The following is a 27877-nucleotide window of genomic DNA, read 5'->3' as shown; positions in this document are numbered from 1 at the left end:
ATGGTACAGCACAGCTGGGGGATGTTATGGTGTCATGAGTTTGTAGGATACTCCTCAGTTCTGGGGACTAGAGCAGCAGTGTGGCGCAGTGGTAAGGAGCATAGCTCATAACCTAAAATCTGCTAGTTTGGTTCCCAGGTGGGTGCTCTGCTGTTGTACCCTTGGACATGGTACTTGGTACTACCCAGAATTGCCTCAGTAAATATTCAGCTGTGTATATGGATAACATGTTAAAATTTTAAGCAACAGTTGCTCTGGATATAAAGGTCTGCTTAATGTGACCAAGATAATCTGAAAGGTTTATTTGTGGGTTGAGCTGTGGGTCGAGCCCCATTGGTCGAGGCCTTCAGTAAGAGTGCTGACAATGAGCACCACACTGCGCCCTGCTGCCAGGTCCTTTACGGTTGGTGTCCTCTCCTGGTCAGCACAGGTTCAGCGCTCCCCACCCCCTAGCTCTGAATGTGCTCCCCAAAGCCTCTAATTACTCAGAAACTGAACTCTGGCCAGCAGGGTTCATTTTCTCCCCTTAATAGTTTTGGTTTCAGTAATACAGTGGATTACGTGGTGATAAAGTCATAGACACCAGAGGCAGACCTGAGTGTGCTGGCTGATCTGGACCAGCAGAGGGCAGCATATGCAAACCTATCTCTGGCTGGGGACCCTGACGCTCTGTTCAGGCACTATGCACTAGCTCCACTGCTGTGTTGGAAAGGTTTGCTTTCAGGGTTTGGCTAAGTGATTAGATTAGATTAGGTCTTCTGCACAGAGGGTTGGAGGTTCAAATGGATGGAACATTGTTGTTGTACCTTTGAGTGAGGTAACTGTACTGCTTTAAATGAATCAGATAGAAACTGAAAAAAAGTGGATTGGCGCATCTCTAAACTTGATTACTAGGGTGAATTTAACTGCAGACTGCCACCTGGGCATGGTTCAAGAGTTTCTCTGATGCTGACAGGCTAATGGAAAAGTCGCTTTACCATGAAAAACCAAGAGTCTTCATCCTCTTATACAACATCAAATGTAGGTTTACCATTGGACCTTACATGAAGCAGTGCTCTGAAATGCCCCTTTTACCCATCTATAAACTGGATAACATGCTGACTTTAATGTATAGGTTTAGCCCCTGTGTACAGTTTGGAATATATTGAGTTTTTTGTTTGTTTTTGTTTTTTTGGTCCCCACGTTTCATGTAGTGGTCCTACATACTGACACATCACCTGCTGTGCCTGTACACATGCTATGAAACTAGTGTAATTGCATAGGTCACATACCAGTTTACCAATAGTACAACCCCAAAGTAGGAGCTGTGGAAGTACACAGGCAGTAATGTGTCAGGAAATGGGTATTAGTGCCACGGAATGTAAAGTGGGACCTTCTGAAAAATTATTTTTTTAAATATGAGTTGATTGCTTGTATTATCTCCTTTCTATAGGAGCAAACAGTTTTCTGTGTTTGTTGTGCCCCTCTGGAAGGGATCAAGAGCCTGTGTTTGTGTTCACCACTCTGGAAAGGATCATTAGCCTGTGTTTGTGTTTGCCCCTCTGGGAAGGATCGGGAGCCTGTGTTTGTGTTCACTCCTCTGGAAAGGATCGGGAGCCTGTGTTTGTGTTCACTCCTCTGGAAAGGATCGGGAGCCTGTGTTTGTGTTCACCACTCTGGAAAGGATCGGGAGCCTGTGTTTGTGTTCACTCCTCTGGAAAGGATCATTAGCCTGTGTTTGTGTTCACCACTCTGGAAAGGATCGGGAACCTGTGTTTGTGTTCACTCCTCTGGAAAGGATCGGGAGCCTGTGTTTGTGTTCACCACTCTGGGAAGCAACAGGAGCCTGTGTTTGCCTTTCTGGAAAGGATCAGGAACCTGTGTTTGTATAGCTTCTCGGTGTCTGTATTTCGTCCTGAGGTTTGGCAAGCTCCCACAGAGTTAGTGTCTAATAGCCATGTATTGATTTTCACACCATGGTGTGTTGAGAGAGGAGACGAGAGAGCGGTGGACACTAAGACAGTGAGAGACAGAGAGGGGGTTTTCCTGTCTCCTTTCAATTACTGAGTAATTCAATACTGACAATCACTTGTCCACTGTTTGTATCCAAAGCTGTTTTCCAAACAACTGGGATTTGCAACAGTTCATTTTGACTTATTCAGTGTAAACTGAGAGCTTAAACGTGAATTGATGTGGTGATAATCATGTGCAGACAGTCTGAGAAAGACTTGGCAGAGGTGCGTGAGGTAGGTGTGTAGCTGTGTGTGTCTGTGTGTATATGTGTGTTTCTGTGTGTACGGTTGTGGGGGGCGGGGGGGGGGGGGGGTGTAATTTGGAGAGGATATGGTCAGTCCCTGGTGCACTGCCCAGCCTGTGGAAGTAGTTTTGTTAGAAAGGCCAAGGACTGTAGTAGATTGCCCTGCGCGCATGCGCTTAGATCTGTCTCGAGTAGTTCAGTGAGTTGGAAGTTCACCTATTATAAGTCCTAGCAGCAGCTGGTTCACCTGATTACCAAGCCTAGCAGTTAATATTGTTGAAAATCTTCACTTACCTTCCTTTGGGTGCAAGATTGTGTGTCACTGACCAACTGTAAGTTGTTTTCATTTGCTGGATGAATATATTCAGTAACTTTGTTGGTGTTAGCAGCTAGTTTGTTAGCATTTAGCCATGTAGAGATGCAACTGCAAGTGTATTTCTGGCTAATTCAAGTGCATCAACTGTGCATCAACTGTTAGTGATGTGCATTAGGAATGTTAAATCTGTTTAATGGTTGTCTGCTTCCTTTATTATCTAAAACATTAGTAAGAGGATTCCATTAAAAACGATGTTGTACATTAAGCACATTAAGTGCATGGTAGCGCTGTTCATTTATTCCTGAATACTGAAACAGACGTGATTGACCGATAAATGGCAGTATAGTCACATAGTAACCACCAAGGTTGTACTGTTTTGTTAGAATCTTTATTGTAATGTATTGTTTGGTTATATTTGTGCATATTAAGCATTTGTGTTATTTATACAGACCAGTGTATATATTGTTTTCCTTTCCTTTAGACCACAACATTGCATCTATATTATTCATGTTGGCTAAGCCTGAGTTTGAACCCTGTGCATTACTGTGCTGCCCAAATCCTTAAAAGCAAATCTGTAAATGGCATTCTGACTCCAGGGGTGCTCTTACCGACACACCAGGGCGACACCACCATACCCAAACCTCACCTATACAGTCCTTTATCCAGTTACCAGTTTCAATATGTTTGCTTCAGTGATCGGGTACGATTGTTTAAAGTCTCCCCCCATGTCCACTCTTTCTCACTCAGCCTGTGACGAGTGGTCGGTGCTGCCCAGACCAGATCTTCACCACAATGTTAACCGCTTTGGACACTCGGCTGTTCACAGCAACGGGTAGGATGCAGCATAAGCTATGTATCTCCTCTGCATTTAGGATGCACCCTTACTGTCAGTTCCACTCCTCACCTCACTTACTCTCCCAAACTCACCTTGGTTCCTCTCCCAAACTCACCTCTCTTCCTCTCCAAAACTCACCTTCTTTTCCCTAATTCACCTTAGTTCCACTCCCAAACTAACCTCACTTCTTCAAATGTTACTTTACTCCCTTTCCAAAGCTCACCCTACCCTTAGCTTCCCTCCAGCAGAACTGTGTGTCACACTCATGGTGGCAGACTCACTCAAAAAGCTAGGCAAGAACTTAAATGCAACCAGTTGCAGCGTCCTCCCTGCAAGAGGATCCTGAAGAGGTTGTTTGAAACAAACATGTGGCCTACTAAGGTTCAGACCAGAGGGGGTGCCTGTGCACCTTGAAATCCAATTGGGGCCGAAAGTTGTTGCCAGGGCCTTTGAAAGTGTGGCATCACTGCAGGCAGTTGAATGCGAAATCCTTTGAAATAGAGTTTGGCATTGGATCTGGGCCTCAGGATACATTGGACTATGCGCTGTACGTGATGTGATTGACCCAGTTGACCTTTGTCTTTATTTTTCTTTGTATTATTTTTTCCCTCATGTCTCTCATTCTCTCTCTCTGTGCTCTTTCTGAATGTCTCTTTTTTTATATTTGTTTTCAACCCCCTCCTTTCTCTCTGATCTTCATTTTGTCTCTCTAACCCACCCCTTTACTCCCTCTCTTGTCTTTCTCTCACATCTCACTCCCTCTCTCCCCCTTTTCCCTCATCTACTGCCCTTTGCCAGTGTAATGTACGTGTTCGGAGGTTTCAACAGTCTTCTTCTGAGTGATGTTTTAAAGTTCACTCTGGCCAGCTGCTCGGCCTTTTCCAACAATTCATCCTGCCGTTTGGCCTCAGCGGGGGTCCGATGTCTGTGGAACAGCAGCCTGGAGGCGTGCCTGCCTGGGGAGACTGCTGGCCCTCTCCAGGCCCTGGCCTCCTGCCCTCCCAGAACACGTGGGTACCTCTTTCACCAAATCCACATATGTAACCAGTCCCACCGTACTTCTACTATCCATTGCTAGAAATAACTTGTCACAGCAATCTCTTGCCCTTTGTAGAAAGCTCTCATTATCATGTTCTCCTGACCTTTACAACCATGATATGTTGTCATATGCAGAAACATGGCTGTAGCCATCTACCTCCCCTTTACAAAGGCTCTGCTTCTGTGAGCTACTTCCTCTTTAGAGGTTCTGCTACAGTGAGCTACTCAGTGAATGCAGCCTTCTGGCAACCAGTCCGATCTCTGCACCACACATTTGTCAGTAGCCCCACCTCTCGTGTCACAATCTGAAGTTATTGCTTTGTTCACCCCACTGCTTTCTGCTGCAAACACAAACTTACATTTGACCCCCTGGTCCCCCACAGGCTCTGCAGACCTTTCCAGACTGACCTGTTTATATCTATTGCCTTAGATCCCTGTCCCTTTATTGCAAGAGCTTCAGTAAATGCCATCTCACCCAGTTGCATGCTGAGTTGCAGGTTATCAGGGCATCAGCTAGCATTGTCACAACAGGGGCATGGATTTAAGCCCATTTCACATGATTTGATTGATCCAGAGTGTCGCTGGACCATATCTGCAATCATCCAGGGGTGCACCTGAGACCTCCCACTAACAGCCGTGGCTTTAATGGAAACGGTCGGACCGTTTCCCCTTGCTTTGCTCCTTAACCATCTCCAGATCTCGCAGTTGTTTTTCTTGCAGCCCCAGCAACGGAGGGTGTGGGACACGAACTTACTGCACCACAGCCCCTCCACCTTTGTCAGTTTTAGTTCACGTGATTCACCAAAATGAATCCTATGCTTAGGGCTCTATTTTTTCAGTGTTTTGTTACAGCTGTGGGCATACCACAATCACGAAAGACCCCTTTCTTAATTACACAATTTGTTATTTAGATTATTTATTCACTTTTATGTGCCTAACAGATGCCCTTATCCACAGCAATGTGCACAGCTTATGTTTTTGCATTTTCTGTTTTTTTACAGCTTGGTGTTAATTGAAGGTATTACAGCTAAATACCTCGCTCAAGGGTGCAAAAGCGGTTTCCCAGCTAGCACCCAATCCTGCTGGGTTCTTCACTATCACTGGTTACAGCGGGCTGTATCCTCTCACCCCTGCAGATGCAGACACAGAGAAGTGCAATCAGTACAACGACTGCTACAGCTGCACGACCAACACAAATGGCTGCCAGTGGTGCTCTGAGCAGTGCATCTCCACAAGCAGCAACTGTACCTCTGCCACGGTAAGGCTAGGCCAGGTTTGGGCAAGGGGGCGGGGTTTAATGTGGTGGCATGGTCTCCATGGTGGGTGTGTCTTCAAGGAAGGAGTGTGCCCTCGAAGTCCGGTTGACAGTCTAATATGTGTAATGTGTTCACTGAGAAATACAGGCAGTATGATTAAAAAAGGTGAATATGAATGACATTGTACTTAAGTGTCATCTTGTGTGTCTGAACAGCAATTTGAAATGCTGAAGGTGGTGTCCATTCCTCTGACTGTTGGTTGCATCTGGAGCCTTTTAGCCTGGGCTTGTGGGGTTGGAGATCATCTTGGTATTCTGGGGGAAAAGTGGTAAGCCCCAGTGAAGCCCCAGAGTTTAGAGACAGCAGTACCACTGTTTTTTCCCACTTGTGTTAGCTAATAGCTAAGAAAAGCCTAAATGTACAGCATCTCCTGTTACATTCAGTTGTTTCCTTGTGGCCTTGATTTGTATTGTAAAGAAGAGATTTCTGTCCTCAAATTCAAATCTACAAGCCTCCAAATTTCTTTCCCTGAGGCAATTGGGTTATGTTGTAAAATGGTTAATTCCAACCCATTCTTCCTATTGGTCATTTTGTGCTTGACATAGCTCTACAATATTCATGATAGGCTAATTATAGCCTAACTACTTAGCTAGCAAATCCAAGGCAGACAAATAATGTCAATAAGTGGCTACAAGTTAGAGAACTTGATACAGTGTTACTGGCAACCATCACTCCAGAGCAGGAAACACTCCAGAAACTCTAGGACAAAAGTAGTATAGATCACAGTATAGGTATACACTGAGTATCGCAAGGTGAATTGAGTACCAATTACACAGAAATCATGACCTCTCTTTCTACTCCATAAGACCCTCCCCATCAAAGAGCCTTTGTGTGGAGGTGTGTGTGTGAATTTGCATTCAAAAGGGGTACTTTCCTGGAGTTGGGCTGGCCTTGAGATGGGACTGACAGGATGTCTCAGTCCTAGGTGTGAAAGAAGCTGAGCAGTATCCCCTCCACATGCTAACTCAATCACTTCTGTCTCACCTTGGTGGTGCCATTTTGAAAGACAGTTGTTGTTACCCCTTTGTATGCATAATCTACTTACAGTGTCTTTATGCAAATCCTCATCCCAGAACATTGGGGCCCATCTAACCATGGGTAACCATTGGGATCCAAAAACTTGCCTAGCTGGGTAACATCATTTCAAAGTAAGAGTCAAGCTTTGGTGAGTATATGAAGCCCTTCTATCAGCAAGCTACGTCAGTGCTCAAGGCATTTTCCAGGGGGAGATTTGGATTGGCTGATAGTAAATGGACGAGAGGTGGGGATGGTAGTCATGGCTGATAAGATGGAAGTGAACTGAGGGAGAAATCACTCAGAGAAATATCTACTGACAAATAATATTCAAACCAACTACTGGTAATAATGATAAAATCAGAATCACCTTCAACAGTTTACATATATCAGAGTTGCCTTACTAAAACCTCTCCAATCAGTAAAACGGTGCACTCAGTTAATAAATGCCTGTACAAAAAATCATATTCAGAATCTGAAGGAGAACAGTTCAGTATGTCCTTGTTGGGAAAACAGTATACTACACAGTGAATAACATTTATACAAGTAACAAGAAAATACGTGGTTCAAAAAAATAAACAGTCCTTTTAGGGAAAACATAGGGCGCTTAGGCAAATATAAGTTAATTCTATTTAAATGAATAAATAAACTGGTCTTCCATTCAAATGTGATATATTTATGTATAGCCTTAAAAACATTAATTCCCTTTGTGTATATGTGTTCAATTAATATGAGGCCCAAACTTCAGACAGCATAGCATTCAGTACCATCCAGAACCATCGAGCCTGACCCGAGAGCGAGTGCTATAATGCAGTTTTAGGCGCAATCCCACCTCTTCACTGATTCTGTGTATTTAAGAGGGGTGAAAATGTGTCCTCTGGCCAGTGCAGCAGGGGTGAAAACACAGAGGAATAACAGCACCGCTAGCACTCGTTTGTGCAGATGATTGTGGCAGTAAGGCATTATCCCCTTCATAGATGAGCCCCTCGCAGCCTGTGGCCTAAGCACTGGCTCAGCATTTAACCACGCTGTGATTCATGTGCTGGCACTCTTCAAACAGTACCATGAGGCCGCTATCCGTTTGGCATTACTTGTGTTCAGAGGATGTTTTTACTACTGTGGGCTGATTTTTGTAATTGTGTCACCTGGAAGATTGATGGGCTGCCATCTTTTACGTGTGTTCACTTGTTAGGCCAGGCTGTTAGAGTGCTGAAGCTATTTCTAAACTGCTTGCAAGCATAGAAAAGTGTTGTATGTTGTTCTCATGCATGTAGTGATGTACGTTAAAGTGGGGTTTTCCATTTGTCATAAACGGCCGGACTGGAGATGTTTCCACAGCAGCCACTTGAGGCTGAGCCCCCTATGGATGTGGCCCCATTGATTTCAGATGATGTGAGTGAATCATCATGAAATGCTGGCGGAGGGACTGGTAATATGCGGTGCTGTGTGAAGTGGCCTCAGCCTCTCAGGGGCCCTGCTTCTTTTTGTAGGGCGGGCTCTGCTTTAGTGTGAGGCTGATCACATGAGGAATCAATCGCATGATATTTTACTGTCCACATCACAGGCATGCCTCTGGCAAAAAGAAATCATTTCAGTTATGATACTGGTAAATTCTACTGTGATAGTCAGCAAATGTTCACAGCTACAGCTGTAATGGTCACCTATACCTTAGGTGTGAACAGGTGTGATAGCTGTCTCTTAGGTGTTGAATAAAATATATTTATAACATTCTGTTCAAATACAATGAAAAATAAGACGCACCAGACTGCATGTATTTTGTTAAATATAATAATGTATAAATATTATATGTTAAATATGATAAAGTATAAATATAATAATGGTCAGCTGATGTTTAGAGTATCGATCTCTCAATGCCTAGGGGCCGGTTATGGTGTATGAGTCTTGCCCCAAAGATAATCCTGCATATGTGTGCAACAAGAAGACCAGCTGCAAGAGCTGCAGCATGGACCAGAACTGCCAGTGGGAGCCACGAAACCAGGAGTGCATTTCCCTGCCAGGTACTGTCCCCCTCTCTGTCCCTCTCTCTGCCCAGCACTGTCTCTGTCTCTCTCCTTCTCTGTTCCTCTGCCTATTTGGCACTATCTCTGTGATTGTGTGTTCAAACCACATGGTCTCACTGTCCTCCTCTAGAAAACATCTGCGGAGAGGCCTGGCACTTGGTGGGGAACTCGTGCCTCAAGTTCATCACGGCAAAAGACTCGTATGACAACGCCAAGCTGACCTGCCGCAGCCACAATGCCGTTCTGGCCTCTCTCACCACACAGAAGAAGGTGGAGTTCGTCCTCAAGGAGCTGCAGATCATGGCTGTACTGGTAAAGGTCATGACTGAGCTGGTAAAGAGAATGACCACTTTCCCTCCAGCACTCTGTGATTAACAAACCAACAAAAATCCAACATCGTCCTCCCACCAACCCCTCTGTGTGGGACAGTAATCCCTTCATTTCTATGCTCTGTTTGGGATAGTAACCCCCTCTCTCCCCCTCTTTCTGTGCGATGGGACAGTGATCTCTCTCCCCCTCTGTCTATGGGACGGCGACGCCTCTTTCCCCCTCTCTCTGTGGGGTGGGACGGTTACCTCTCCCTCCCTCTCTCCCCCTCTCTCTGTGGGACGGTGACCCCTCTCTCCCCCTTTCTGTGGGATGGTGACCCCTCTCTCCCCCTCACTGTGGGATGGGACGGTGACCTCTCCTTCCCTCTCTCCCCCTCCCTCTATAGGACAGTGACCCCTTTCTCCCTCTCTCTCAGTGGGATGGCACAGTGACATTTCTTTCCCCTTTCTCTGTGGGATGGTGACCCCTCCCTCCCCCTCTCTCTGTGGGATGGCACAGTGACCCCTCTCCCTGTGTTGCAGTACAAGGCCCCAATAACACCGTGGGTGGGGCTGAGGAAGATCAACATCTCGTACTGGTGCTGGGAGGACATGTCTCCTTTCACCAACACATCCCTGCAGTGGCTGCCAGGCGAGCCCAGTGACGCCGGCTTCTGTGGCTACCTGGCTGAACCCACGCCCAGTGGCCTGAAGGCTGCCACTTGTGTTCACTCTGTCAACGGCAGCGTCTGTGAGCGCCCAGGTAGGGTCCCTGTTGCCATGACCACAGTGAGACCGCCACCCAAAACGTCTAGCCAGAAAGCTTCAAACGGACAAAGGAAAGTGGTCATTTCTGATGATTTAAGCTACCCACACAAGGGTACATGTCTGTGACAGTGTTCTGTTTTAAAGTTTTAATAGCTGTAACACATCAGTTCTGTGAATACTGGTATTATTGTTGGAGTATTCTTTACAGGAGATAGGATAAGTATGGTCAGTTGGTCCAATATGGTCCCTTTAATTAATTTTACCAGTAATACAAAGTGACATTCATATCCTCATCAGATGTACTGTCTTCTACCACCTGAAACAGTCATAACTTGCCCTTTCATCCTGCAGCAATAGTTTTCTCTTAACAATTGACTGTTGTTTCACCAAAATAGCAGGTTCCACTTTTAGCTGTGTTTCAGTTTGAATGATTTCTTGAGTTTGATGTGTAATCGAGAATATGATTTTAAGTCCTTGGTTGCCTGTATTTAACTGTATGCTCCCCTCAGCCCTGATATCTCCTTTAACTCCATATCGTTAAAGAAAATTCAGGCAGATGCACGTGTTCCGCTGAATCTTGGATTGGACACTGTAAGGACATGTAAATAATGACTAAGATAAAGGTGATGATGACAGCAGGCCAGAAGCTGCGGACTCTGCTGAGTTGTGTGACTCCTGGCATGATGGCCTATGCAGGGTTAAAGCAGTTTAGAACACACAACCATCTACTCAGAGCTCTTCGTGCAGCAGCAGTGGTGTACTGGCCATCGGGCATACCGGGGCAAATCCCGGTGGGCTGTTGCATCAGTGGGCCGGTGGGCCGTCAAAAAATCCATAAAGTTTTTACTGGCCCTGTTTGTCTCTTTACCAGCCCTCTCTGTGTGCCTATCATCTGATGAAATGGTTCAATTGGGAGGACTGAGAAATGAACGTGAATTTCAATAACAAGATACCATAATTTCATGAATGCTTTCACTGTTAAGGCATGTTGCACAGCAGTTTTCAATGACACACATTCGTATGTAATCCCTTACTTTGACACTGACAAAGTCATGTCACGATTAGTTCAAACAGAGCTTAGTTGCGTAAGCTTAACAACAACACACTCATCTAACTTAAGTAAAATATTGCATTGTCACTGCTGTTTTTTTAATTAACGCTAAATAAAACGAGACAAGTTTTCAATGTTAGCTGCATTAAACGCGATGATATAAAACTTGCTACGTGACGTATATTCAGAAGAATATAATTGTTTGTAAAGTCCATGCACATTAACTAATTAAGAAGTAGTCTCCAGGGTTGAATGTCTTTCCCAGTACACCCCTGTGCAGCTGCATATAGTGATCAGGGACAGAGATCATAACCTGTAGGCTGCTGCTTTGATTCCCTGGAGGGGGCTGCTGTTGTAGCTTTTCATGACGTCCCCATATTGTCTCAGTAAATAGTCCCCATGTGAATTAATGACATGTATATTATAAGCTATGCTAGCCACCCTGCAAAAGGGTCTGCTAATTGAAGTATAGTGGTAATGAGCAGGGCTCATAACTGAAAGGTTACTAGATTCCCTGCAGGGGCACTACTGCTATACCCTTGGGGAAGATACAGTATTTAACCTAGAATTGCCTTATATCCAGCTGTATAAATGGATAACAGTTAAAATTGAAACCTATGTAAATTGATCTGATAAGAGTGGCTGCAAAATCACAATAATGGAATGTAATCCTAATTAACTGTAATATAATGAACCTACATTCCTCAACAGAGGAGGTCACACCCCACCCCCACTCCTGACCCCTCCTCTCTCTGCCCTCTCCAGCCAATCACAGCATAAAGCAGTGTCGCACGCCCTGTGCATTGCGCTCCTCCTGTGGCGAGTGCACCAGCAGCAGCTCGGAATGTATGTGGTGCAGCAACATGAAGCAGTGTGTGGACTCCAACGCATATGTGGCCTCCTTCCCCTTTGGACAGTGCATGGAGTGGTACACCCTGAACAGCTGTCCACGTAAGGCTCCAGCCCCTCACTCTCCTACCCTCAGCCCCGCCCACTCAGCACTCAGTGCTGCCTAGACTCGGCCATTGCTGTTTTTTGCTACTCAAATCACACCATTCTGGCAGCATAGCAGAATTTAGAAGAATTGAATGGTGTGTTAACTGAAACATGCTTTCTGAAAATTGATATTGGAGTTGTGATTATTGCATAGTTGAGCAGGCACGGCTCTGATAGCAATTGTCATTTGAGTATGGGAAATTGATGCCCTTGGAATTTTTTATAGCATGTAATGTTGATGTTAATGTACATCGAACTACGCCCCTTCTTTGGCAGATTCTTAAGGCTTCATTTGTGTTGCTCAGCGTGTGAATCATGCTGACTGTGTTCTCTGCACCCCCCCGTGTTCCAGCCGAGAACTGCTCGGGCTACCGCACGTGTGGCGAGTGCCTGGACCAGCCGGGCTGTGGGTGGTGCACGGACCCCAGTAACACGGGGAGGGGCCAGTGCATTGAGGGCTCCTACCGCAGGCCTTTCCAGGCCCCCTGCCCTACCTCCACGCAGGAGGACGACAACACTGCCGTTGTCCACGGGCGCACAGGTCCTCACACCTGGTCCTTCATCCACTGTCCCGGTGAGTGGGCTCTAAACCCTGACCCCTGGGTCACACAGTGAACAAACGCAAAGGACTCACCTCTATTTCTGGTGTCCGGCAAAATGTAGTCATGAATTTGAGTGTGTGCAAATGTGTTCAGCTTACCTGACGAGCACTAGCTGTTAACCAGTAAGTATCTGAAGGATGCTTTTAGCGCTGAGCTCAGCCCTGCACCCTCTGTCCAAAAAGACCACGGTTTGATAAGAAAGAGCAGGAAGCTCTGCTGGAGATGCTGTGAGAAATATCTCTAATTGGCTCTCAGCTTTTATCATTTGCTGCAGATGGGTCTGTTCAAGCATACCTGTTATTTCTCCCCACGAATAGAGCTGGGTTGGAGGGTTGCAGGGATCTGGTGACAGGGTTAGGGATGCAGTGCGTTAGAAAGCTGCAGGGATCCGGTAGCAGGGTTAGAGAGCTGCAGGGATCTGGTAGCAGAGTTAGGGGCCAGTGTAATGGCCAGCCTTAACAAGAGTGTGTGTGTATCTCTCTGTCTCTCTGTCTCTGTGTCTAGCATGCCAGTGTAATGGCCACAGCAATTGTGTTAACCAGAGTGTGTGTGAGAAGTGTCAGGACCTGACCACTGGGAGGCACTGTGAGAGCTGCGTCTCCGGTTTCTATGGAGATCCCACAAATGGAGGCACCTGCCAGCGTGAGTCATCCCAGAAGGGCACAGTGAACCTGGCAGCATAGCCATGCTTGCTGCAGACATTGGGGAATGGACCACATCAGAAACTAGCAATACTAATGCAACTCTGCAATCCTAATGTAATTTTGAGGCTCCCCTGCAATATTCATGTGATTCTGCTGTCCCCCTGCAATCCAGTTGCTGTTCTCCACTCATTCACTATAAAACCAATGAATGAATGAATAAATGAATGAAGGTGTGGCTTTATTGGCTAATGAAGTAACAGTGGGCGGTCACTCTGATTGCAGCCTGCAAGTGCAATGGCCATGCCAGCCTGTGTAACCCCAGCAACGGGAAGTGCTTCTGCACCACCAAGGGCATCAAAGGAGACCGGTGTCATCTGTGAGTCCCAAAATGTCACAGCATACTGGCCCTCTACCTCCTCTCTCCCTTTACCCTTTACCCCCCCCCCCCCCCCCCCCTTACCATCTCTCCATCTCTCTGTGTTTCTCCCCTCTCTTTACTCATTACACTGTGGTTACGGCCAGACTCCTGCCAAAGGTGACTACAGGCAGTTACAGGGCAGTTAGCAGGATAACTACTCCGCACATAAAAGTACAACAACCCAGCTACTCACTCTTTAATTGTTTGGTCCAGCCGGGCAGATGATGCAGCGGCGAAGTGCTTTGAAGTTTTAACTGGCTTAATAGTATTTATATGGGTCAGAGGAAAGGTAGATGAAGAGATAGCAGTGCACAGGAATTTCAGAAAGAGTGGTTTGAGAGAGGGAAAAAGGTAATGCGGAGTAGAGAAAAGATGAGTTCTGGAGATTGGTGCGCAAAAGAATGAAATAACATGGTGGGGACCGGCCAGTCTGCAATAGACCGTCGGACCGGCTCCACCGTCCTACCCAAAACAACAAAACAAAACTAGAAAATAAGCGCGACAAAAATGCACCACTGTCTCACAAACTTTATGAATAGGGTTGCACTTAATCTCTGTATAAGAGATAGCTAGATACACACAATATACCACGTTGGTACTCACTCAAATTCCCCGACAACTGTGCTTGCCGCCATAGACATTTAAAAGACCCTGACATCACGTGACCCATAACCCCTACTTCTGTGCACCCTTTACCTGGCGTCATGTGGCATACCTGTAACACTCTTTCACATGTTAATGCGTATATATTGCTTCAGTTCATTGCTTAGTGTTAGTTACTGAGAAGCTTCTCATGAGGTTTATACCTTTCCTTCTTTTGTGTGTTGTTATTTTTGGTACTTTGGTAATTTGCTTTGTTTTGAAATTAACAGGTTATTGAAGCTTTTATCCAAAATTAGTTACAAGTGAGGTACAATACAACACAAGCAAAAAACCATACAGAGTCGACAATATTAGAAGTACTGCATGAAAAGAAGTACTGCAGTACAAATTCCAAAGGTTGGCCAGGAAAGATACCAACTAGCAGGTAAAGCTAGCGAGTGCGTTAAACCATTACAACTAAACCATTATGTTAAACTATTACAGTCAAACAATTACATCTTTTTTTATATAGTTTAGTAGGAGGAACAGAACATCTTAGGAGAATGACTTTGTAAAATTGTTGTTGTCACTTGTTTACTTAGTGACTCAACTTCTCTTCTCTCTCTTTTGCTTTCTCGTCCTCTCATTCTCTACCTTTCTTCCGTCTCTTGTTGTCCCCTTTCAGGTGTGAGGTAGAGAATCGTTACCAAGGCAACCCTCTCAAAGGCACTTGCTACTGTGAGTATTTCGAGAATGCAGTGAAAGCCCTGCATACAGAACAGTATGAGGTATGGAAAGGCACAAAGGCTGGAGACATTCATCAAAGGGAGGACAGTATGGGGTAGTCTCTCTTAGGAAGGACACATTTATCAATATAAAGCTCTTGGGATTGGATTCTGAACGTGGATCTGGGGAGACACGCAGAGATTGTTTTGATGGTGTGAGAAAACACATACAAAACACATACAAGCGAAGGCATGCTAGGAAAGGAAGATAAAGTCAGGCCCATGGCTAATTGCTCTGTCGTTGTCATGCAGACACTCTTCTGATTGACTACCAGTTCACCTTCAGCCTGTCCCAGGAGGATGACCGCTACTACACTGCCATCAACTTCGTAGCCACACCTGAGGAGGTAACACATCCTGGGAGGAGTGGAATTTCACACCTGTGTTGTGTTTAGCACTCCTCAGATTCAAAGGTGTGGTTTTCATTCTACCTATCCTCAAGGCCCCTCTCCTCCCTGAGTTCCACTGCTGTGGTTGGCTCTTACCCCCTTCTTTCCCCATCACATCATAATCCCCTGTCCTGCTGCTGTAATATGCCCCTTCCACTTGCTGATCATTATATCATAAACCCCTGCCCTGCAGACCTATTTTTCCCCTCTCACTTCCTCACTCATCTTCATAAATGTAACAAGTAGTTCCCAAACAAAGGAAAGCATGTAGTTTTCAGTAAATGCAGTTTCTGACTGAAGTGGTTCAGGTGGATTGTTGAGCATGCCAGGTGTGTTCACTGCCAGCTGTGAGATGAGCCACAGATGAGAAGCACCCCATCATGACTTCCTGGGAGTGTTAACTTGCTCATTATCTCTCCCCACCCCCCACTCCCTTCACTCCACATCATAAATTCCTAAATTGTTAGTCTAGTCTTTAAAAAACAAGCAAAGAAATGTGTAGCCTGTTTTTCAGCCAAAGCTGTCCTCTGCATTGAATTACTGTATCTGTATGTTGCAGCTTCTGCAATGCACATTTTGTATGTTGCCAACTGAGGCAGTGCAGGGAGTGACCCAGACCAGGCTATGCACATCTCTGAGGGATACTCTAACTGCGTCCCACACAGTCCCCCCCACCCCCCAGGAAATCAAACATGTGACTCTCAGCATGGGTGTAGGTGATGGAGGGATTTGTCCCAACTCAGTGTTGCGGGAATACAATTAAGTAACTGCATTGTACTGCAGCATTTACTTGAATGGTAACAGCAGCACCCCCCTCCCCCCACTTAGACTCTTGACCTGCAGGTTACCAACCCGGCTTACCCAGCATGTATTGCTGCAGTCTGTATGCATTTGCAAGCATGTTGAGATGAGTGTGGGGCCCCTCTTGGTCTTTAGTGCAGGTAAGCAGTCTATAGCGGGAGCCCCACTTTCTGCTCCGTTACCCTCCCATCCTGTGATTCTATGGCACTGTGGGGCGGCCAGGGGACTGGGGAGGCCATGACCCTCTGCTGTCGATTGCTCAGTGTCAGAGTCAAGCAGTGTCTGTGACAGCACTTGGGGGACAGTTGAGCTCAGCTCACAGGGCAGTATCTAATCAGGAAGAGAAGCAGTTGAAAAGAAAAACTCCCTGATGGGAGACAGTGGTAAGCTCATGTCATTTGGGGCTGTGGTCCTCCTCTTGGCATGGCTGCCTTTAGCAGAGATTTTGTAACTCGGTGTGACACTGTACATAAGGAGTCAGAAGTTAGTGAACCATGGCTCCTTATCCCTCTTCTTCCTCTTCCTCCTTCTTTGGTGGAAACTCTTTGAAAGTATCTCTCCTCCCTTAGCAAAACCGTGACCTGGACATGTTCATCAATGCATCAAAGAACTTCAACTTGAACATCACCTGGGCCACAAGCTTTGCAGGTGAGTATTGGTGCATGCCCATGGGAGTGTGTATGTGCATGCATGTGTATGCATATGTGTATACATATGCGTGTGCATATCTGTAGCTCAATTAAAAGACTCACACAAAGATGATGTTTCACCCTTGAATAACATTACATTACATAAGTGGCATTTAGCAGACGCTCTTATCCAGAGTGACTTAGATCAATTACCTTGCCCAAGGGTACAGGAGCAGCACCCTGTGGGGAATTGAACTGGAAACCTTTTTTTTTTGGTTATGGTTCCTACTCCTTAACCACTATGCTATACTGCCGCCCATAATAGTCACACAAAGGTGCTGTTACATCCTTGAATAATGACAAGTGTTGATCTCTGCTCCATGGGTGTTGAACTGCTCCATGGGTGTTGAACTCACTTCAGCATGTCCAGATGTTAACATCCAGCTGTACGCAAATCACAGCGTTATTTATACCCATACTAAGACTGAACAAAAAGCTGCTTTGAAGCTTACCACAGTTTTGAACAAATTAGCAGAATGGCTTTCTTACTCCTGTATGACCCTCTATGTGAGCAAAACTGTCTGTATGCGTTTCTCCATTAAGAACAATCATATGCAACCACCAGATATACTGGTTAATGGAGAGGTTGTAAATGTTGTCTAGTGCTTCAAATATCTGGGTATCATCATTGACTCCAACTTGTCTGTAAGAAACAAGTTGAAAGGTTTACAGCAATGTCAAAGTCGGTTTGATGAATTATAAACACATCAGACATCAACTGCCTTTATCTGCTGCAAAATGTTTTCTACATTCCATGATATTCTCTCATTTATCATACTGCAATACAAGCTAGGCAGGAGCAACCACACTGGAACCATTATACACTCTCTATAAACAAGCCTTAAAAACTTGAGATGAGTCATCATCACCGTAACATTGTAAAGAAGTATAACTTGTTGACCTTTGACAGTTTCATATTTTTACAGATGCTTGTGTGAATTACAAAGATATTCATTATCTGGCACCTTCTCCACTAAATAGATGTTTATCTCTTGCAAGGGACAATGCTAGGGAGACAAGGGCTTCAGTTAGAGATGATTGTGTGGAACAGTTCAGGACAACAGCTTTTGGACAAACAGCATTCATGGGCGAAGATGCAGGTACACAATACCCACTAACACTGGAGAATCCACAAGTTTCACAGATTACAAATCAAGGCTAAAAGTATGGCTAGAGACCACCTAAGCATGCAGACACTAACATTTGACATTGTTATGGTTGCTAGTGTGGCAAGTGGTTGTATTGGAGGGCACTAACCCGTGTAAAAAAAGGGCCTTCAGTTACACAATCCACACATAGATCACAGAGGGACAGGGATAATACTGAGAGCTGAGGCTTACCGGTGGAGAGGCAGGCTAGCTAGGGGAAGGGAGGTATCCCAAGGAAGAGCTACCCCAAATCACACGTGCCCACACATCCACACACAATGGTGAAGGGTCAAACCAACCAAAACCAAATGTACAGGTGAAGACGGCACACAGGAAAGGGGGATACCACCACCAGAAGAAACCAGCCCGCCCCCCACTTTAGGCTCTCAGCTTCTGCAAGACAGGGAAAGAACACATACAATTAGTGGGGCAACACACCTAAACAGATAAACTAAATGTAACAACCAGAGCACCTTAACTACAGTTGACCAAATGCTGAAACAATAAACACTGGTTATCAGCAGCTATAGAAAAGGCCTCCTGCCAGTGGTGCAACACAAAATAAAAAAAGAAAACCAAATAGACTGGCGTAGACCAAGGGCTGAAACAATGACACTGGCTATCAGCAGCTGTAGTAAAATGGCCTCCTGCCAGAGATGAAATCAAATACAAAAAAAAGAAGATAACAAAAAAAAAACAAAGGCAACACTACTCAGAATAATATCAATTGCATGAGATGGTCGAACAAGCAATTTACAAATTAGGAGATAATTAAAAGGAATAAACCCCACTCGCAATACACCTTCACATGCATGCAACTACAACAAACTCCCAGAGGTAGCGAGCAACTAACACCACAAAGGGGAGACGATTTAAACGAACACAGTCTAAGAGACAAGCAGCTGAAAGCGAAGCCAGCTATAGAAAAAGCTAGCTGTAGGCAAAGCAGCAGCGTTCTTGCAGCGGGAGCCACGGTAGCACTCGTAGTTCCCTAGTTGAGTTAGTAGACACCAACCCTGGCCTACGGTCCCGATCAGGCGGCGTCTACTTGCTCAGGGAAGTAGTACTTGCTCACATGTGGTCTGCACATACCATTGTTCAGGTATCCTCTGCATGTGCTCCCATGAGCCTTTGCTTTGAGTAGCTCTGGATAAGAGCTTTTGCCAAATGACTGAGAGTGACAATGTACCCTATTATCCTCAAAGTAGACGGCACTTTTGGCCAGTCTGGAACTGATGATGGGGCTTCTGAAATGAAGACAGAGTGGATATTTCCAAGTAATGTAGTACTGATGTGACAATGGGACAGAATGTGGCGCCTGACTTCCCTGAATCCTTAACTGTTTGAATGGTAGCTCACTGCTACCACTGAGCTCTTTTTTGTTTTGTTCTATGTTCTCAAAAATCCCAAGCCCACAGCTCCAGATCCCCGGAAAGCAGCTGGATCTAAGGACTACATTGAACAATTCAAGCAATGTGTTTAAGCATATCTGTCCTCATACATAAGGCTACTTTCTCATTCTTTCATTGAGATTTGATAGTCAATTGGATTCTGAAAATTCTGATTATTGATGATTCTAGGTTTTTTGTTGGATATTTTTTGTTTGCTGCACTGGGCTCTGCTGGGCTGGATTTTGCTGGGCTGGGTTCTGTTAGGCTAGACTTTGCTGGGCTGAGTGCAGATGGGCTGGGCTCTCCTCTCTCTTGGTGGGCGAGGTGTGTACAGTCGACCCTGTTGATTTTATAGTGGTCCTCTCATTGAATGTTCCTTGCTGGGCTCATTGAGTGTTACTTTGCTCAGGTTATGTGCCAGAATCTCCCAGTCCAGGTGCACATGGCCACACAGGTGGTCATGTGTCAGAGAGGGGTGATGAAAGATGTTTGTCACAGTGGCACAATATGTGATCTCTGTGTTCATTTAGTCAATCAAACTTTAGGGGAAGTCCTTTTGGGGTAGTAGTGTGGAGGTGGTGATATCTACCCTGTGTGCTTTTCATTTCACCATTATAGCTGTCTCTTTCTCTTTGTATCTCATATTCCTCCTCCCCCTCTCCCTCTCGCTTCTTCAGCAGGCACCCAGGCTGGAGAGGAGGTCCTTATCGTGTCCAGGAGAAACATCAAAGAGTCCAAGGACAGCTTCTCTAATGAGAGATTTGACTTCCGCAGCAACCCAAACATCACCTTCTATGTGTATGTCAGCAACTTCACCTGGCCCATTAAGATTCAGGTAGAGTCCATCCTGTTCTGCTCTGCTCTTGAATGATTTTTCATGTGCGGATAACAACTCGGCCCCAAAGCATCAATGGTGCTATTAAAAATGATACTCAGGTGTTTGGGTGGACCGGACATTAGTGGAGTATGTTTAGTGTATGCCCTCGACTTGACATGTTCTTGGTATGTTCATTCCAGCTCTTTTTGTAGAGTTCTTCTTCAAGCTCCTTTTTTTCAGAAAATGTGAAAAATTCCTGAGATCTGGGCTGATGCATGCACTGGATTCTGACTCAGTCCTTACCGAGTGCGTGCATTCTTGCTGATTCATATGGTTCTGCCTCTGTGGATCTCTGTTGCTAAGACACATGAAACGTGAAGTGCGCCCATGTGCTTCACGCACCGAGGCATCCCTCACGCATTCCCTTGCTGTACTTCTCCCATCCCAGGGTGCCCCACTCAGCAGTGCTTCACCCATCTCTGGGGTCCCTCACACCGTAAGGCTCTTTGGTGTTGTGATCAAGTTGCATGTTTGGTACCCCGTAGACTCGGGTTCAAGACCAGGTGGGGTGACTGCTCTCGCCCTTCGCTACAAATGGTGTCAGCAGTGGGATGGCTTGCCGCAAGGCCATCGGAGGCGTGCCCAGTGTGTGAGCCGTATGAGGAACCCCCAGGTTAGGTTGACCCCGTTGTGAGGGAAGCCTGGCTTTTTGGCGTTGCGGTCAAAGTCACATGGTTGCTACCCCGTAGACCCAGGTTCGAGGCTGGGTGGGGTGACTGTTCTCGCCCTTTGCTAAAAATGGTGTCAGAAGTGGGGTGGCTTGCCACGAGCCGTGCCCGGTGTGTGAGCCGTATGACGGACCCTCGGGTTAGGTTGACCCCGGTGTGAAGGACCCCAGAGATGGGTGAAGCACTACTGAGTGGGGCACCCTGGGATGGGAGAAGTACAGCAGGGGAATGTGTGACAGACACCTTGGTGCATGAAGCGCATGGGCGCGCTTCCTGAAGGGGAGGGCAGTGTGACAGGGTGCTGTCACTACGGTTGAGTATGCACTCTGACTGCCATACCAAGGAGCATGGCTCTTTGGCATTTTGGTCACGTTGGAGGGTTGGTACCCTGTAGACCCAGGTGTAAGGCTGGGTGGGGTGATTCCTCCCGCCTTTCGCTACAGTTACAAACAGCATTTGAACAACATTTCATATGTTCAATGATGTTTCAAGTTGTTCTATGCAGATTTGTAGTTTCCAGATCGCAAGTCTAGATTCTGAGCTGGTAATTTTGCTCAAGACTTAGCTCAGGTTTAATGAAAGGAAAACCATTCCCACTTTGATCCCACTTTGTAACACCAATGTTCTAGAGTCTTGGAAAACTTTCTTGAATGTGTCTCATGTGAATTGTGTCAGCTGTGTTGGGTGTACAGTGTAGTTTAAAACAACTGCAAATGGCATGAGTTGAGTGTGTCATCAAACCTAGTGGCATTTGAAATAAGAGCTGGCTGTTGGGGGCCTGAATGGTAGCTTAGTGTTGTTGTTGTTGTTGTAAGCTTGGTTTGTAATAACATTCTTTAGAAATGCAAACCCTCCCTGTTTTAACATACTGCTGTCACTGTCTGCCCCAAAGTCAACACTGCATTCCTTCGTTACCATAAACAAACTTGTACTCAGAGGACCCCTAGGTAGCCATACACAGGCACACATTCACTCTCTCTCACACACACACCCACACACACACACACACACACACAGTCACATTCGCAAGCAATCTCTCTCTCTCTCTCTCTCTCTCTCTCTCTCTCTCTCACACACACACACACACGCACACACACACACACACACACACACACACACACACACACACAAGTGTTGTTTAGGCAGGAGTAATAGCAGACTGTCTACATTGGTCAATGAGCAAAACAGTCCAGCTGAACCTACAATGCATTAAACTGGCTGATCTGCTCATGGGAAATGTAGTCCGCAGCAGCGAGCTGATGGCAAAAGCACCCAAACGCCTGATGTGGCTTGTGTGGGGTTGCATTTCTGCAGCAAACTGACCGCCAGCTGCTTTCCCATGAGGAAAAACATGCTGGGAAGGATTAACTTTGCCTCTGGCCTTTTTGGAAATTGCTTTCTCCAAAAATACCTCAGGGGTTGTGGTGTGATGTGGGACTTGTGTATGTTTGTGTGTGTGTATTGGTGGAAGGGGGCGCTGGGGGTTTAAAAGTAAGTCTGCTTAATTCAAACCAGGTTAATTCAAGCAACTCTAAGCAATCAAAAAGTCCTGTGTGCTTATGCCCCCCCTTTCTCTGTCTCTCTCTGTCTCTCTCTCTCTCTCAAAGGTACCTCTTTCATAGAGTAAAGGGAGCTCTTCAGCTTCACCATCAATCCAAATTAGCCATGTTTGGCTTTAGCTTTCCTTCCTGCGAAGTTTTCCGTTCTCAGTTCAAACTGCTTGACACTGACGGCACTAACCCTGCTAGTTTTGTGACCAGTATGAAGCACTGTGGCTCTGGGTGAAGTCTCTTGCTCTTGGTAGCCAGTGGTATGCCCCATTTTGGATTTTTGTGGGCTGAGTAATTTTACGCCTCAGGTTTGCCTCCACCCGTTCGCTTTAACTCTTGGGGGCAAAAGCTTGCTGTCGTCAGAGTGCAGGTCCTACCAGAAGGGGACTTACATGCAAATCTTGGTGTGTCATCATTCATTTCTTTTTTTCTTGCAATTTAAGTTTTGCCTTTTTCTGTAGCAAAAAAAAAGGATCCTTCAATTGAGTTGTTCTGAAGTTGAGGGTAAGAAAAATATTCTTCAGATCTTCCGCTCTAAGAGACAGCTATGCAGTATTGCCATAGCAGTTCACAGCAGCAATGATCTTACATATTTATGCTATATTTCCCTCAGGGACCTTTTGTCCCTTTTGTTTTACAATGTTTAATGTGATATTTATAATGTTTACTGCAGCATTTTTACTCTTGAGATCCTGGAGGATGTTAGGGACACCTGCAGTTTGTCTCTGAGCCTGTCACTGTGAGTCATCAAAGAACATCATTATTGTTGAACATGTGTGTCTGAACGGAGCTTGAAATCGAACCCTCCTGGAAAAGTCATAAGTATTTAAAAACGAACCCCAGGGAAAGGGTATAGTTAAGCATAGCAAGCTCACGCCATGCCCACAGCCCTTGGTGGGCCTTAAGTGCTTGGCACATCCAGACACTTTTCCTGAAGTTATATTCTCATAAAGCCACCTTGGGTTCTTTGTATTTGTAAAATTCTAAAAAAAAAAAAAAAGACGGAATAAATACTAAATACAGCATGCTTTTTCTGCATGTGAGTTCTCTGGTGTGATAATTAAGTCCTGCTGTGGGGTCAGTGTGATATGGTTACTGTTGGTCAGATGAGGTGTAGGAACATGTCAATAAGTCAGAAGTCTGAATGTGTATTAGCTTGGCTATGAAGCAGACATGAACATAAGAGGATGCCTAGGGATCTGCATGTTTCCCAGAAATGACTAGTTTTTACTCTCCTGGAGTTTGGAGGATTCCATCTAAGACTGCTGGTGGTTGGGGGGGAGCACGGTGTCAGGAAGTGGGCTAAACCGGGACAGTAGTGGCTTACTGACACATCAGAGTTCGAGTGCAAATGTGTGTAGGAGTATATGTTGGTCTATGAGTGTGTGTGTGTGTGTGTGTGTGTGTGTGTGTGTGTGTGTGTGTGTGTGTGTGTGAGTATATCTGTGTGTGTAGTGTGTGAATGCATGTATCCGTGTGAGTGTTTGCATGTGAATGTATGCATGTGTATGCTTGTGTAATGTGTAATGTGTAGTGTGTCTTTGTGTGCACGTGCGCGCACATGTGTGTGGGCCTCCGCTTTCTGCAATCTCTTGTGCTCTAGGCTCCTTCTCTCTCCCACCTCCTCCTGTACTGGTTTTCTGTCCCTGCCCACCTGTCACTCTGTCCCACCTTCCCTCTCTGTCTCTCTCTCTCTCTCTCCCTCTCTTGCTCCCTGCTTCTCCCTCCCTCTCTCCCTCTCTGTCCTGACTGAGTGTCTCCCGATGTCTCCATCTTCCGCTCTAAGAGACAGCTATGCAGTATTGCCATAGCAGTTCACAGCAGCAATGATCTTACATATTTATGCTATATTTCCCTCAGGGACCTTTTGTCCCTTTTGTTTTACAATGCTTAATGTGATATTTATAATGTTTACTGCAGCATGTGTGTGGGCCTCCGCTTTCTGCAATCTCTTGTGCTCTAGGCTCCTTCTCTCTCCCACCTCCTCCTGTACTGGTTTTCTGTCCCTGCCCACCTGTCACTCTGTCCCACCTTCCCTCTCTGTCTCTGTCTCTCTCTCTCTCTCTCTCCCTCTCTTGCTCCCTGCTTTTCCCTCCCTCTCTCCCTCTCTGTCCTGACTGAGTGTCTCCCCATGTCTCCCTGTGCCTGGCATTTGCCTGTGAGCTGCATATGGCTGTAGCATGAATGTGCCAGTCCCAAACACAGGGCTAATACCACGAGTGCAAGCAAATGGAGAATTGCACTTTGGAGCTTTGTCAGTGGCGCAATCTAGAGGAAGCATTCCTCAGCAGTTGAGCTGGAGGTGCACGGTGTCCGGAGAGTTACACATAGACCTCTTTTCCACCAGAGGTGGAACTAGGTGATAGTTCTGGGCTGTTGCTAGTGTCAGTTCAGAGTTGCTGCAACTTGCAAACCTTCTAAGGACCGGTTTGCTTTTCCACGGGCTAGAGAGCCACCATAGAGCCACGTCATTACGGCACTGTATACGTCTGTATACGTCTCCGTTTTCCTGCTAGCCCCAAGCTAGCAGTGGTGGCTGGTGAGCTGGAAACAGGGGAAGCCTTTAAACCTTTAAATCTATCATTACTTTCAAACTGTTCCCCTTTATCCTTCTTGATTAACAATAAAACAAATAATTAACAGAATAATTGACACCAATCGCGTAGAGTAAATGATTATGCTCGCGAAACAGCGCAGATTGTCTGTAGTGTGCTTGCGAAAGCTACAATGTGAGATTGTTTAATTAACAAGCATGGCATTTATCAATGTAAATTACGTTAAATGCTCATGACACATCACAGCTTTTGTGAGGTCTGTGTTCTAAACATTATTGTTCATTACACTCAACCTAACCTAAAACCTTATTCTCAGTAATTTAAATCAATTTAACTAAGTTTAGTTCCGTTCTGTAATTTGAATTTCGTAATACAAGAAAGCTATAATGTGACACTAACAGAAAACTTTGGGATTACTTGCCACTTAATTATTCAAATTGCCATCCTTGTTAATTAAACAATCTCATGCTGTAGCTTTCGCAATAGCACACAGATTTCAGACAATCTGCGCTGTTTCGCGAGCATAGGGAACAAACAACAACAAAAACAAGAGAACCGTGCTTTAGAATAATAAACTTGTCCACTACACTTTTAGCTTTGTCCACTACACTGTTAGCCTTTTGTGAAGCCAAATGTTAAGTGACATTGGTAGGTGAGTCAGTGGCAATGTTAGAAAGTAGCATGCATAACGTTAGCTACTGTTAGCAAAATTATGGTAGCTGGCTAGCTAGCTGTTGGTCAGCATTAGCATAGCTACTAATTTCCCACATCAGTGATACGAATGTCGAATGTAACATCGATGTGAGAAATTAATAGCTTGCTAAACAGCTAAGAAATATATAGGCTAGCTGGTGGGCAACAAGGCAAAACATTTGAAAAATAAAACTGTTTTTTCTGCTTCTTTTGCACGGTTTACATTTACATTTATTCATTTAGCAGACGCTTTTATCCAAAGCGACGTACAAAAGTGCATATAGTGGGCAAACAGGCACAGGCACAGGCACAAGGGAAAGTGTACAGGTCATACAAAGCAGATAGTGCTGAAGCTGAGCACAAGGTCAGGGTAGCAAGACAGAGCTAATCTGATCTAAGGGTACATATATCGAATGCAATCATTGGGACAATAATGTACCGCTATACTACATAGGCAAAAAACATACTACAAATACAAGGTAAGAGATAGAACTACAAGTATAAGCCAAGAATCTTAGATCTACAGGATCAAAATAGCAAGGGTGTCAGTCCAAGTTGAGTCTGAAGAGGTGTGTCTTCAGCCCACGTCTGAAGGGTTGGATTGAAGGGGTTGTTCTCAGGGGGGTGTGGAGTTCATTCCACCAATGGGGGGGGGGGGGGGGGTGGTGACGGAAAAGCGACGTTGTGAGGAGCATGGGCCTTTCGTTCTGACAGTGGGAGGAGCGAGGCGTCCGGGTGTAGGAGAGCGAAGTTGTCGAGCGGGTGCAAAGGTTTGGTTGAGGTCCTGGAGGTAGGTCGGGGCAGTCTTTTTTGCAGTAGAAAAGGTGAGAATCAAGGTTTTGAAGAGGATCCTGGCTGCGATCGGGAGCCAGTGGAGAGATCTCAGTAAAGGGGTGACATGGGAGAACTTTGGGAGATTGTAGATCAGGCTAGCAGCTGCATTTTTGGATGAGCTGCAGCGGCTGAATGGTGCAGGCTGGGAGGGCTGCGAGGAGGGCGTTGCAGTAGTCCAAGCGGGAGAGCACGGTGGCCTGGACGAGCAGCTGGGTGGAGTAAGTGGTCAAAAAAGCGCGAATCCTCCTGATGTTGAAGAGGAGGAATCGACAGGAGCGTGTTGTCTGTGAGATGTGGTCGGTGAAGTCCAGCCTGTTGTCGAGGGTGACACCCAGACTCTTCACAGAAGTCGAGGAAGTTACTGTGGTGTCGTCAACAGTAATTGAGAGCTCTTGAAGAGGAGAGGGCTTGGCCAGGATGAACAGCAGATCAGTCTTGTCCAGGTTAAGCTTGAAGTGGTTGGAGGCCATCCATCTGGAGATGTCTGCCAGGGAGGCAGAGATCTTTTTGTTGACCTGGGGGGTGGAGGGAGGAAAAGAGAAGATTAGTTGAGTGTCATTAGCATAGCAGCATAGCATCGCATAGCAGCAGCATAGCAGTGGCATAGCATAGCAGCATAGCAACGGTTCTTTGTTCTCGGCCAGCAAAGTGTTGGTGCCGCTCTCAAACCAGTTTTCCTGGCTGAGAGCTGGTTCTTTGGCTGTCGAAACGCAAAGAACTGGTTCGAGATTAGGCACCGGCTCCGAACTGGCCCTTGAACTGCCTTGGTGGAAAAGGGGCAATAATGCCCTTCAAGCGCCATCCCTGTGTTTTATAAATGGTTCTGATTCAGAGGAGAGATTGGCTTTAGGTCAGATGGAGATGAAACAGCAGGCTGCTGGAATAAGTACACCACCACACAGTCGAGGCAGTATGTGGAGGAGCTGCTGATGGGCAGAGTGCTGGCTCCATCACTGTGCTCTTATGCTTGTAGCTGCAGTGTGCTAAGTGTTGTTGGCAGTGCTGGGGACTGATGCTGCGGCACTCTCAGTAGCTGCACTGAGGAGCTGTATAAGTGGAAGGACAACTGCAGCAAAGCAGGCTACTGTGGTGCTCACATGGGAGATCAGAGTGCAGTCTTACGTAGGTGTGGTCGGGGGAGTGTAACAGTGAGAATGTTGGTGTGATTGGATGGGTCTTGAGAAATGAGGGTGTGGTCAGATAGAAAGGTTAAAGGGAGATGGTTGTGGTTAGTTGTAAGGGTTAAGGTGATGTGGATGTGGTTAGGTGTAATGTTTCAGGGAGATGTGGGTGTGGTCAGGTGTAAGGCTTCAAGGAGATGTGGGTGTGGACAGGTATGAAGTTTCAGGGAG

At 45.8% G+C, this 27877-nt stretch overlaps 1 protein-coding gene across 6 annotated transcripts in view; it reads left to right on the top strand.

Moving 5' to 3' along the window:
* LOC118793069 (attractin-like) overlaps positions 1–27877 on the top strand; it is a 179846-nt gene that overhangs the window by 85406 nt on the left and 66563 nt on the right. For 4 of the 6 annotated variants that reach the window (XM_036551024.1, XM_036551022.1, XM_036551020.1 and 1 more), the window contains exons 11-24: positions 3300–3384; positions 4186–4397; positions 5562–5683; positions 8635–8773; positions 8907–9088; positions 9628–9847; positions 11669–11854; positions 12252–12473; positions 13006–13143; positions 13428–13521; positions 14831–14883; positions 15183–15277; positions 16690–16768; positions 20026–20183. In XM_036551024.1, the coding sequence (XP_036406917.1) occupies positions 3300–3384; positions 4186–4397; positions 5562–5683; positions 8635–8773; positions 8907–9088; positions 9628–9847; positions 11669–11854; positions 12252–12473; positions 13006–13143; positions 13428–13521; positions 14831–14883; positions 15183–15277; positions 16690–16768; positions 20026–20183 (1985 nt within the window). The remainder of the gene's footprint in view (positions 1–3299; positions 3385–4185; positions 4398–5561; positions 5684–8634; positions 8774–8906; positions 9089–9627; positions 9848–11668; positions 11855–12251; positions 12474–13005; positions 13144–13427; positions 13522–14830; positions 14884–15182; positions 15278–16689; positions 16769–20025; positions 20184–27877) is intronic. The other 2 variants (XM_036551023.1, XM_036551021.1) reach the window with 1 other exon arrangement.

Source organism: Megalops cyprinoides, chromosome 18 (assembly GCF_013368585.1).
Source record: "Megalops cyprinoides isolate fMegCyp1 chromosome 18, fMegCyp1.pri, whole genome shotgun sequence".
Taxonomy (NCBI): domain Eukaryota; kingdom Metazoa; phylum Chordata; class Actinopteri; order Elopiformes; family Megalopidae; genus Megalops; species Megalops cyprinoides.
This window is presented reverse-complemented; position numbering and strand designations above follow the sequence as displayed.